This window comes from Barbus barbus (assembly GCF_936440315.1).
Source record: "Barbus barbus genome assembly, chromosome: 21".
Lineage (NCBI taxonomy): Eukaryota > Metazoa > Chordata > Actinopteri > Cypriniformes > Cyprinidae > Barbus > Barbus barbus.
In genome coordinates, this window is record NC_136749.1 from 7,524,357 (window position 1) to 7,538,178 (window position 13,822).

The window sequence follows — 13,822 nt, forward strand, 5'->3', positions numbered from 1 at the left end:
TGCATAACATTAGTATTGGTATAATGTATATTGACTGGGGTATTCACAAAATGCTGTCTCTAAACATGGAGATTGTTTGGGTTTTTGGCCTAGTCAATTTTGGTAAATTGATGGATTAATTCCATATAAGCACCACGAGAATTTACGAGGAGAAAAATTCAATGTGTGCATTCTACCTGAGTTCATCAGCTTCCATAGTTGGTCCACTAAAGCTTCATTACACAACAAGGAATCCGCTGCTTTGGTGAAAGGTGGATTCTTGGCAAGCATGCTGAGAATCTCATGCCTAAAGAGGGCAGAATGATCAAAATCTAAAATAAATCTAACAAAACATACAGTAGTTAAATAGTAATGAATATATATATATATATATATATATATATATATATATATATATATATATATATATATATATATATATGAAGATCCATCTCAGGATCCTCCAATATAACATAGTTTAGTGGAACAATTTACACCACAGTTCCATTTACATATTTTGTATATTTATTTTTTTTGCTGCCAAAACAAACCAAATTGAAGTTTCAAGCAGACATACAGTTTGTATCAGCATGTAGCTGAAGATAAATTAAGCACACACAAAAGATTTGAAAATCATTTCAAAATGAATGTAATGCATATTTTTATGTTTGGAACAATGTGTTTAAACAAGTTTCCCCCAAAAATGTCTAATTTTGAAGTGAAATCTTAGCAAAGTAAACTGTAGAGTCTCTACAGTGCCTAACACATTATTTTGCATTATAATGGCTGGGTATTTAGTATCTTCATCATCTTCTTTTACTTTTAAATACAGAAGAATAATCACATAAATATACAAATAAATGCATTTAATACAGTAACTATTCACAAACTAGTTTTCAGCCATTTGTTCAATTTGACCTGTTATCTGTTTGTTTAAATGAAGGATTTACATGGTTGCACCACATGAAAACAATAATAATGACAGCAAATATGCTGAACACTGTTTATGTCGGCAGCCATATCACCCTGTAGCCCAAGACTGGTTGTCCACTGAAGCTAAGCAGGATTGAGCCTGGTCAGTACCTGGATGGGAGACCTCCTGAGAAAACTAGGTTGCTGCTGGAAGAGGTGTTAGTGAGACCAGCAGATGCTCACCCTGCGGTCTGTGTGGGTCCTAACGCCCCAGTGTAGTGACGGGGACACTATACTGTAAAAAGCACCTTCCTTAGGATGAGAAATTAAAACAAGGTCCTAACTCTCTAAAAATCCCAGGAAGTCTTTTGAAAAGAGTAGAGGTGTGACCTTGGCATCCTGGCCAAATTTGCCCATTGCCCTCTGTCCATCATGGTGTCCTAATCATTGAGTGTTGATTGGCTTCATCACTCTGTCTCCTCTCCACCAATAAGCTGGTATGTGTAGTTCTGGCGCAATATGGCTGCCGTCGCATCATCCAGGTGGATGCTGCACACTGGTGGTGGATGAGGAGATCCCCCTTACAATGTAAAGCGCGTTGAGTGTCCAACCATGACTTCCTGTTCCACAGGATTATAATTATGAGGAACACAAAGGCCAAATTTATTTTGAGTTAAGTGAGTTTGAGTGGCCAGAGACTCCCCAAGGATCACAGCTGGAGAATTTCCTGGATTTTTACAAATTCTTTTATTTATTAAATCAAATTTTTTTTACTTTGAACAATGATGGAGCTATACTTGACCCATCTTCTGGGGTGTCTTCTCAGCAGCATATAAAACAAAACAGCTCCAGTTTGAAGTATTCCAGCTGATGTAGCCTATTGTCATGTAGCAGATTAAACTTTTCTAATAAGTTTAAATAGAGTTTTACCTTTTATGGGCACTTTTTAACCTTCATAAAGCCAGTTTTTTCTAAAAGTGTGCATCACCTTTTGAGTTAAGTTTTTACATTTAATCAGTCAATAAGACATTTGGGCTGTTACCAAGCAAATGGACTTAACTTGCCTTCTACCACGCTACAATCCAACAATCCCTAAGGTCGCAAAACTCTGGACTCTTGGTAGTACCTAGGATAGCAAAGTCCACTAAAGGAGGTAGAGCTTTTTCACATTTGGCTCCCAAACTCTGGAATAGCCTTCCTGATAATGTTCGGGGTTCAGACACACTTTCTCTGTTTAACTCTAGATTAAAGACACATCTCTTTAGCCAAGCATTCACATAATGCATTTTATAATCTTGTACTGCAGTTATATCTGATCAAATGTACATTATTATTATTCTTTAGCTTGGGTTGAACAAATAATTTTTGCTTAGATGGAACAGCAGCTACTCTAATTATGTCTCTATTTGTTTCTGTCACGGGATTAACATCCCGTGGTAACTAGGAATGACAGAAGCTTCAGTCTGGATCCAACCCTTAAATGATCTGAGATGACCGAACACCTGAGAAAAGATAATGCCAACCCCTCAGAGGATGCCAACGTTCAGACAACATACAGAATTACCACATTTTGCCATAATTTAAATATATTAAGGTTCTACAATATCTAAATATATTGTGGAAACTTAATTTCCTGTAGAGCTGCTTTGCAACGATTTGTATCATAAAAAGCACTATACAAATAAACGAACTTGAGTATTGACCAAATTCATCTTTGCAATGCAGAGTTGCAAAGTTGCATCTGAATGGCATTTAGATGCTTTTACACACTGTTTAATGCAGCTCAGACGGACATAATGCTTTAACCTGTAGTTACAAATGCATAAATAATGTTTTGATATTGTAAACATAAAACGTTGGCAATTGATTTTTGAAAATAATAAAAAAAATTAACATACTTTAAATGTGAAATTAAAACCACCAGTAGGTGGCAGCAATTCACTGTTAACTGTAAGTGAGTCATTACGATTGAACTGAATCATTTAAACGGTTGATTCAATCAGGAACGAAAAGCCTCGTATCGAACGGTTCAATACAAATACGTTAAACCCCTAATATATACAGGTCCTTTTCAAAAAATTAGCATATTGTGATAAAGTTCATTATTTTCTGTAATGTACTGATAAACATTTGACTTTCATATATTTTAGATTCATTACAACACAACTGAAGTAGTTCAAGCCTTTTATTGTTTTAATATTGATGATTTTGGCATACAGCTCATGAAAACCCAAAATTCCTATCTCAAAAAATTAGCATATCATGAAAAGGTTCTCTAAACGAGCTATTAACCTAATCATCTGAATCAACTAATTAACTCTAAACACCTGCAAAAGATTCCTGAGGCTTTTAAAAACTCCCAGCCTGGTTCATTACTCAAAACCGCAATCATGGGTAAGACTGCCGACCTGACTGCTGTCCAGAAGGCCATCATTGACACCCTCAAGCAAGAGGGTAAGACACAGAAAGAAATCTCTGAACAAATAGGCTGTTCCCAGAGTGCTGTATCAAGGCACCTCAGTGGGAAGTCTGTGGGAAGGAAAAAGTGTGGCAGAAAACGCAGCACAACGAGAAGAGGTGACCGGACCCTGAGGAAGATTGTGGAGAAGGACCGATTCCAGACCTTGGGGGACCTGCGGAAGCAGTGGACTGAGTCTGGAGTAGAAACATCCAGAGCCACCGTGTACAGGCGTGTGCAGGAAATGGGCTACAGGTGCCGCATTCCCCAGGTCAAGCCACTTTTGAACCAGAAACAGCACTGGACTGTTGCTCAGTGGTCCAAAGTACTTTTTTCGGATGAAAGCAAATTTTGCATGTCATTCGGAAATCAAGGTGCCAGAGTCTGGAGGAAGACTGGGGAGAGGGAAATGCCAAAATGCCTGAAGTCCAGTGTCAAGTACCCACAGTCAGTGATGGTCTGGGGTGCCATGTCAGCTGCTGGTGTTGGTCCACTGTGTTTTATCAAGGGCAGGGTCAATGCAGCTAGCTATCAGGAGATTTTGGAGCACTTCATGCTTCCATCTGCTGAAAAGCTTTATGGAGATGAAGATTTCATTTCTCAGCACGACCTGGCACCTGCTCACAGTGCCAAAACCACTGGTAAATGGTTTACTGACCATGGTATTACTGTGCTCAATTGGCCTGCCAACTCTCCTGACCTGAACCCTATAGAGAATATGTGGGATATTGTGAAGAGAAAGTTGAGAGACGCAAGACCCAACACTCTGGATGAGCTTAAGGCCGCTATCGAAGCATCCTGGGCCTCCATAACACCTCAGCAGTGCCACAGGCTGATTGCCTCCATGCCACGCCGCATTGAAGCAGTCATTTCTGCAAAAGGATTCCCGACCAAGTATTGAGTGCATAACTGAACATAATTATTTGAAGGTTGACTTTTTTTGTATTAAAAACACTTTTCTTTTATTGGTCGGATGAAATATGCTAATTTTTTGAGATAGGAATTTTGGGTTTTCATGAGCTGTATGCCAAAATCATCAATATTAAAACAATAAAAGGCTTGAACTTCAGTTGTGTGTAATGAATCTAAAATATATGAAAGTCTAATGTTTATCAGTACATTACAGAAAATAATGAACTGCTAATTTTTTTAGAAGGACCTGTATAAACGCCTCAGTTCAAACTACAGCGTGGATTGTGAGTGAGCATGATCATCCCTTCCACTTACTATTAGTTTTAACTGAAATAAACACAAATTAACATCTCAAGCATCATTTAATCGCTCAATCTCACCGCAGAAAGACATCAAAACAAAATGGCACATAGCATTTCATTTACCTCAGGCAAGTCAGTGTCCACAGCTCGTTAGTTTGCAAGAAAAATTAAGTCTAGAGAACAGCATTTTGCAAAATATTAGATTTTATACTACATTTTACTCTACCTGTTAGTGATGTCTTATTTAATTCATTATTAACTATTAATTAATTCTATGTTTAAATAAAGAGAATATTTATAGGTTTTTGAGTCACAGATCGAATGATTTTTCAGATACGCAAGAAACAAGAGTTGTTTTTTAAAGCACCGTGAAGGGTTTGACAATTTTGTGTGTAGAGCATATGCATCTTAAATGAAAGAGGAATCAACTTGGTATTTTCGTGCTGTCTGAAACACATCTCTATGCTTGTGCATGCTTTGGCTGTGTGTGAGAACAGCGTTTGAGTAACAAATTGAGTTCTCTTTCATTTCTTCTTCTTGTGGTTTAAAATTGCTTGAACGTGTAAATTGGCAAAATAATCTCGAACTAACATGCATGCTGAACCGTGGGGTCTGGTCTGTACGAATCATGGATCAACTGCGCTCCGTTTAACCCCTAATATAGACTATGACAGATCAGAGCAATCTATCATATACTAATTTAACATGAAATCATCAAATTGCTACTCCATATCAATCACATACAACGAAAATACAGAATAATTAGAACAATCATTAACGCACAATAAACAACAGTGTGTCATGTTATCATATCAATATAGGCTACACATTTTCCCAGAACATTCTTGCGACCTGGTAGCTATTCTTCCATGACTCGGTAGTGGGTCGCGACCCGGTGGTTGGGGACCTCTGGTTTAGAGCATAAACTGAGGTAGATTTGAATCTCTAAGAAAATTCATAATAGAATTTATTAAAAGAAAGATTTGTTCAGAAAACGTTTAATAAAAAAAGCTATTTTGTGTTTAATATTTCTCTCTTGCTGTACCAAAACTATAATAAATTGCATGTAATCTACTAACAACACAGGCACAAATGGTTTAAGACATGCTTTTTGTTAGATGGCAAATAATGGTGCAAACACCAGTTAATTGACTAGCGCGCAAAGCTTAGTAAATAATATTACATGATTCATTTAAATACTCTCCTCCCATAAATTCTGGATCTGAAAGGAAAACTCCTACAAATGCATATGTAATAAGGTAAGCCACAAAAAAGACTGTCTACGGCTTTTCAGCGTTAATTATTCACTGTACATCTTTAGCAAATCCTGACACAAGTTTGTTTTGCACTGTTAGTAAATCTGGCCCCAAATGCATAGCAACTGGAATGTAACACTATATAATACTACTAAATAAAAATGGATGGGGATTAGGGGTGGGTGATACGGCAAAAATATCACATAACGATTTTTTTCAGGAATATCATGATTTTATCAACTCTTTGCCATGTCAGTTTTACAATTTTTCAAGTTGTCTGAACAGTAATGCCCAACTAATTTCCCTATTTTAAAAACAAAGCATTACAAGGTAACAAAATATAAAATAAAGAGTGGCAGATATTTAGGCCAAACTGGGCAAAGATAAAAATCTTTGTCATAGTTTTATTTTTGTTATTAAAAAATAAGAACAAAGATACACATTACAAATACACATAATATACAAATAAGTGCTTTATTTTTCAGGTACAGTAGGTTTATTTAGAAGTAGCATTTAAGAAATTGAATGAACAAACAAAAATAAAACACTAAATACATCAATTATACATTGATTCTTATTAAAGCAATTGTATTAAAGTTTTATTGTCTTATTAACATTAAAGGGATAGTTCACCCAAAAATGTATTCATTTACTCACTCTTAAGTTGATTTTTAAACCTGAATGAGTTTCTTTCCTCTGTTGACCATAAATGTTATTTTGAAGAATGTGGGCAAACAGTTGCTGGTCCCTTGTGATTTCAATAGCACTTTTTCCCCCCTACTATCAGAATCAATGTGGACCAGCAACTTTTTGGTTACTCACATTCTTTAAAATATCCTCTTTTGTGTTCAGCACAAGAAAGAAATTAATACAGGTTTGGGACAACATGCGAGTGAGTAAATAATAAATAAATACAAATTTTGGGTGAACTATCCCTTTAATAACAAGCAGCAGCATGTTTAGGCCCAATCCCCAATTCTATTTTACACCTCTCCCCCTCCCCCTTACCGTTGTCCCTTGAAACAGAGTGCCACCACTACTATACCATCACATGTGATCATACTTTGTCTAGCTCCTACGATACACACTATACTGGTGTGCATTAGAGACTTAATTACTGTTCTATACTAATGTGATGCTTACTGACACGCACGCACACGCACACACACCAGAGATCATGCAGGAGCAAAGAAACTTGTCAACGTTGCCCCACGACTTTTATTAATAACAGTTTAAATACGGAATCGCTACATTATATTTTCCAGCAACGAGAGGATAAAATCGCTGTTCTTGAAGTAACGTTAAACTCACTCATTGTAAAAAGAGATGCAGAGACGCACATACACTTCTCTCTCAATATTTGAAAAAAAGGTTTAGCGATTTCTAATTATTGAGGGAACTAGCCCCTCAATGTCTATGGTGGTTATCGCCCTGATCAGACATGAAAATATGTTGTGGCACTATCGTGCACTCAGTAATGATATGACGTTGGGAAACTTTAGCGTTTTTGTGTCAACATTTCTTTGAATAACATGACTGTAAATATGAACTCACCATTCAATGAAACAAAACAAATGATTACATTCCATTAAAATCTTTATTAATGCCAATAATGCTTACATTGATGTGTCTTTTTGTTCAGTTGGGCAGCCATGTTGCTGCAGCAGCCGGTTTACGTGGAGATGATTCATACCCCTTCGTTTGTAGTGTGGTCCCGAAAAATCTTCATTTGAAGGGCTATCTGGCCCTTCCCCTTACCCCTACCCTTCCAACCAAAAGAGAATCAAGACACCCCTACCCCTACCCCTTCACCTGAACGCGCAAAAGCGGAAAGGGGAAGGGCTAGGGGGTAGAAATGGGATTGGGCCTTAGTCTCCTGTCCCTTTAAGACCTGCAAGCATCTAATATACAGGCAAGTATCCGTTTTTCTCTCAACTGTTTATTTTCCAGACATAAACAAATGTGTTTATATGTAAACCTTGTGTGTTTTTGTCAGTATTAGCGTGAAACATAACTTAGTCCAGTAATCAGGCGTGCTTTAGGTATACGCGCTCAGAAAAAGCACACGTCAGGACAGCACATGAATGAAACGTTTAACCGGCAAGGATTTAAGACACATGCATATAATGTACTTTTGTGATTGTGAATAAGTGCAATGACCCACGAGTGTAACTCTACTGCAGAGTTAACATTTGATGTAAATGTATGTTGTGTCGTACAGTATATTGAGACGGAAGCGACAGATGTGAAACTGATAGAATTCGCCACTGTTCGGACGTTCCCTATTTATGTACTTTTCTCAGATTTATCTAAGATTTTAACTTCAGCAGATCAGCACAGTGCTCAAACAACACAGTTTTTGGAAAAAGAAGACTCTTTGCCTCCCACTACCAGCAGCTTACATTCCGGAGATGGGAAAACACAGCTGTCTACATTCAAACAGACGAGAGAAAATGCCTCTCGTGGAATCTACTTGCTGCATGAACTGCCACGGACTTCTACAAAGGATTGTGGTTCTTGAAACAAAGTTACTTGCTGGACTTCCAAAACAGGCGGAACACACAGCAGGCGGTCATCACGGACCCCCTCAGCATATAGCCGGTGAGTCCTGTGAATCTAGTGAATCTCAACAGTTTATACCAAGTGTAGAGGCACAAGTCGAAACTGATCGACAGACTAATCGATGGCACAAACAGGGAGCGAGACCCAAAGGCACTCGAGACATCAGATTGTCACGAGTATCTCGTATTGCTGCGGTAGCATCCTCTACCCCAGATACGGCTATGACAAGACTTGCAAACACTGGCATTCTACAATCCCCCATACATCTCGAGAACAGATTTGAAGCATTAATGAATGTGGGTGAGGAATCCCCAAATGTGGCAAAACATGGATCGAATCAGCCAGCAGCTAACATTGCTACTAACAGGCACTCGAGGTCAAGCAGACAGCGGCACTCAGCTTAGAGCGCAGCTGAGCCCAGGACTCTGATAGTGGGTGACTATTATCAGAAACATCAGTAGCAGGACTACATCTACTTGCTGCTTTCCTCAAGCAACCATCTCTGATGTGAACAAGGGACTTCGGAACATTCTGATGAAGCACAAGACTGCAAATCGAGTCATCATCCATGTGGGGAAGAATGATATTCGGAAAGAGCAGTCAGAACTCCTTAAGAAGGATTTCAGTGAACTCTTTGAAACACTTCAAAGACCTGAAGTTCAGTCATTCATCAGTGGACCACTCCGAGCAAGGGGATCTAACATGTTTTCACGGCTGCTTGGGCTGAATACATGGCTACAAAGAACCTGCAGTACAAAAGGAGGTGAGAGCTCTCCGACTGCTGCCACAACGCGAAGGCCCAAACCCTCATCCATCGGCTGTAGGTGAACCAAAAACAACTGATAACATCTCTCAGTGATGTGTGTCGGGTCCCCGCTATATTAGCAGCAACATTCACAACTGTTTACAGAACAAGCGGGAACCCAGTGTGCCTGTAGCCTTCTCTATTTCTGTTTTATCACGTGATAGAAAGTCTAAGGCCTTCTCAAGCCGTACGGATGACCCATCTAATCTGTGGCCTATTATGCATCAAACTGAGATTGCTGTAGAGACAAAATGTAATTCCATCAAGTTAGCATTTTTAAACTTTCACTAAAAAATAAATCATTTCTGATCAATGATTTAATAACCACAAACAACCTGGATTTTTATATTTGTAAATTAAACATGGCTTGAAGACAGCTGCAGTGCAACAGTCCTCAATGAAACAGCCCCTCCTAACTTTAATTTTATAAGTGTCTGCAGGACTGTTAGGAGGAGGTGTAGCTGCTCTATTTAAAGATGTTTATCAATGCAAGCAAGTGTCATTTGGTCACTATTTGTCTTTTGAATGCCTAGGTATTGTGCGGAAAGGTGCTCCACGCATTGTTTATCATTATTTACAGGCCTCCAAAATACTCTCCAGCCTTTGTTAAAGAGTTCACAGAACTGTTATCAATGATTTCCTCAGAGTTTGACTGTTTTACTATTGCAGGGGATTTTAATATTCACATAGATAATGCAGAAATCAAAACTGCAAAAGAAATGATAACTGTTTTAAACACTTTTGACCTAATTCAGCATGTGCATGGACCAACACACAATCGAGGACACACTCTAGATGTACTCATCAGTAGAGGTCTAAACATTTCATCCATTGTTATTAAGGATGTAGCACTATCTGATCACTTCTGTATTTTCTTTGATATGTTGATCACTTGTTACCACTGAATCTAGATCTGTCTCTGTCAGAAAGAGATGCATTAACGAGAACACTAGTGCGCTATTTATGAAGGCTATATCTTTAACACCAAGCATTTCTGCAGACTCTGTTGCTCTTCTCCTGGATTCGTTTAACTCAAAAGTTAAGAATTTTATTGATGATATTGCTGCGGCAAGGGTCAGACTGAAGACTGGCAGACAAAAATCATCTTGGCGAAAATCAACAGCAGTTCATAGTATGAAAAGACAATGCAGAAAAGCTGAGCGGATGTGGTGGAAGACGAAACTTGAAATTCACTATAGCATCTATAAAGACAGCCTTCATGCTTTCAATGTGGAACTAGCCACAGCTAGACAGACCTTCTTCTCAAACCTCATAAACAGTAACTTAAACAACACTCACACTCGTTTTGCTACTGTGGAGAGACTGACTCCCAAGTCACATTTCCAGTGAAATGCTCTCCGACAGCAAATGCAACGAGTTTACCGCCTGCTTTTCTGAGAAGATCAGTAATATCAGAAAGGAGATTGGCACATTTTCTAGTTATGAAGAGGTCACACAGATTCGACCGCAGTTTCAAAAAGAAGTGACTATGTCTGTTTTTGAAGCAATTGATAGCAAAATTTTGGAAGAAATAGTACAGCACCTTAAATTGTCAACCTGCTAGCTTGACTCACTTCCCACATCTTTTTTCAAAAGTGTGCTTAACTGTTTAGAAGCAGACCTCTTAGAAGTGGTGAATGCCTCACTTCTTTCTGGGACTTTTCCAAACTCCCTGAAAACTGCAGTTGTTAAGCCCCTTCTGAAAAAGCGCAATCTTGATAACACAATGTTGAGCAACTATAGACCAATATCAAATCTTCCTTTCATAGGTAAGAATATTGAAAAGGTAGTTTTTAATCAGCTGAACAACTAAAACTCAAATGGATACCTGGACAAATTTTCAATCTGGTTTCAGAGCGCACCACAGCACAGAGACCGTGCTTAGAGGGGAAGTCGTGGCCTAATGGTTAGACTTGGACTCGTAATTCAAAGGTTGCGAGTTCGAGACTTAGGTCCGGCAGGAATTGTAGGTGGGGGGAGTGAATGTACAGCGCTTTCTCCACCTTCAATACCACGACTAAGGTGCCCTTGAGCAAGGCACCAAACCCCCAACTGCTCCCCGGGCACCGCAGCATAAATGGCTGCCCACTGCTCCGGGTCTGTGTGTGTGTTCACTGCTGTGTGTGTACACTTTGGATGGGTTAAATGCAGAGCACAAATTCCGAGTATGGGTCACCATACTTGGCCGTATGTCACATCACTTTCACTTGATATTCGCTTCAATTCTGATTCTGGCAAAATATCAGTGCTGGTACTACTAGATCTTAGTGCTGCATTTGACACTGTCGATCATAACATACTTCTACAGAGACTGGAAAACTGGGTCGGGTTTTCTGGGATGGTTCTCAAATGGTTCAGGTCATACTTAGAAGGGAGAGGTTATTATGTGAGAATAGGAGAGCATTAGTCTAAGTGGACGTCCATGACATGAGGAGTCCCACAAGGCTCAATTCTTGTCTACTCTTGGAAACAAAGATGAAGTTCTCAAGGTGAATGCATACCTTGACTCTAGGGGTCAAACAACTAAAAATCAATTAAAAAATCTTGGGGTGATTCTGGAGACAGACCTTAGTTTTAGTAGTCATGTCAAAGCAGTAACTAAATCAGCATAATATCATCTCAAAAACATTGCAAGAATTAGATGTTTTGTTTCCAGTCAAGACTTGGAGAAACTTGTTCATACCATTATCACCAGCAGGGTGGATTATTGTAATGGTCTCCTCACCGGCCTTCCAAAGACCATTAGACAGCTGCAGCTCATACAGAATGCTGCTGCCAGGATTCTGACTAGAACCAGAAAATCTGAGCATATCACACCAGTCCTCACTGGCTTCCAGTTACATTTAGGATTGATTTTAAAGTACTTTTACTCGTTTATAAATCACTCAATGGCCTACGACCCAAATAAATTGCAGATATGCTCACTGAATATAAACCTAACAGACCACTCAAATCATTAGGATCGAGTCAGTTAGAAATACCAAGGGTTCACACAAAACAAGGGGAGTCCGCTTTTAGCTATTATGCCGCCCGCAGTTGGAACCAGCTTTCAGGAGAGATCAGATGTGCTAAAACATTAGCCACATTTAAATCCAGACTCAAAACTAATCTGTTTAGCTGTGCATTTGTTGAATGAGCACTGTGCTACGTCCGAACTGACTGCACTATGTATAATCAATTTTGTATTCTTAACTGTTCTAAATTCTTTTTAAATCAATTTGTCATTTTGTTTTTATTGTTGTGATCATTATTTTGACTATTTCACTTCCTTTTATGTAAAGCATTTTGAAATACCACTGTGTATGAAATGTGCCATATAAATAAACTTGTCTTGCCTTACGATATTTCTTCAAAAGCAGATTGTGGACATTTTTATCGACCGTGATAAAAAATCATCATATCACACACCCCTAATGGTGATTTAACAACAATGTAATGGTTGAGAAAATATTTTCCCTCCCTTTTCCTCCTCTGATAACTATAAAACATGAGAATATACTGCCATATTACTATTTAATAATTTGAAAGGTCTGACTACTGTGTAAAAGTAATAAAATAAAACGCTTACAATTTTTAATTATCTCAACAGCTTTAAAACTACTGGTATTTGTGAAATTTGTTTATAGGAAAGGTTTCAAAAATAAAATCATCCCACAGTATTTTATTTAGAATTTATCATAAGAAACAACTTTTAACAGTTTTCTTAGTTTGTTCATATGTGGGGGTGGTTGCATCACCTGACATTTTGGAGGTTTGAGATATCAAAACAAAATAACATTAATCCTTTCCATGTACTGAAAACACACTCAAACTAAACAGGTGTTATCAAATAAAGTGATGTGTCATGAAAGTATTCGATAATTTATTTTAAAAAATAGTTTACAGTTATACATACATAAAAACAAACAAATAATACACAGCTGAAGACACAATGTTTGATATCATTACTGACCTTATGTAATGGACTGGATCATTCTGTACCAGATCCAAAAGCCACTGCAGTTCACTGGAACTCCTATCAACTGCCAATTAACAGAACATAAAATGCACATTTTACAAGACGTCGACAGCCTACAAAGCTCTCTTTCACTGACCACCCATTCAGGCCATGAAAGCATGCTGGCAGAGCTCAAATAAAGTTTATGTTCACTTCATGTTCCACAGAAGTTTCACAGAATATACAAATATATTCAGCACTGCTTATTATTTTCTTTGTAACTGTAAAGACCTTTTCCCTTCACTGGAAAGCCTTGAACAGACGTGTCCAGTTCTGTTTAACCCTCAAGCATCCTTTGTATAGGAACCCTTAGTTGGTCCTTCGTGGACAAATTTGGACACAAAAGTCTCAGATGTGATCCCAATTTTTAATTTTTAATCACTATCTTATATATAGGAACACTCCACTTTTTTTGGAAATAGGCTCATTTTACAACTCCCCTAGAGTTAAACAGTTGAGTTTTGCCGTGTTTGAATCCATTCAGCCGATCTCCGGGTCTGGCGGTAGGACTTTTAGCTTAGCTTAGCATAGATCATTGAATCGGATTAGACCATTAGCATCTCGCTCAAAAATGACCAAAGAGTTTCGATAATTACCCACGGTATGGCAGCAAAGTTCCTTGATTATTACGCCGGAATG

General features: G+C 38.3%; 1 protein-coding gene across 1 annotated transcript in view; it reads right to left on the reverse strand.

Moving 5' to 3' along the window:
- Window positions 1-13,822, reverse strand: part of LOC306887870 (transcription initiation factor TFIID subunit 2-like) — a 98,944-nt gene that overhangs the window by 12,794 nt on the left and 72,328 nt on the right. Inside the window, exons 21-22 of the mRNA XM_079445873.1 lie at window positions 13,139-13,208; window positions 177-286 (exon numbers count right to left, since the gene is read on the reverse strand). Of these exons, the coding sequence (XP_079301999.1) occupies window positions 177-286; window positions 13,139-13,208 (180 nt within the window). The remainder of the gene's footprint in view (window positions 1-176; window positions 287-13,138; window positions 13,209-13,822) is intronic.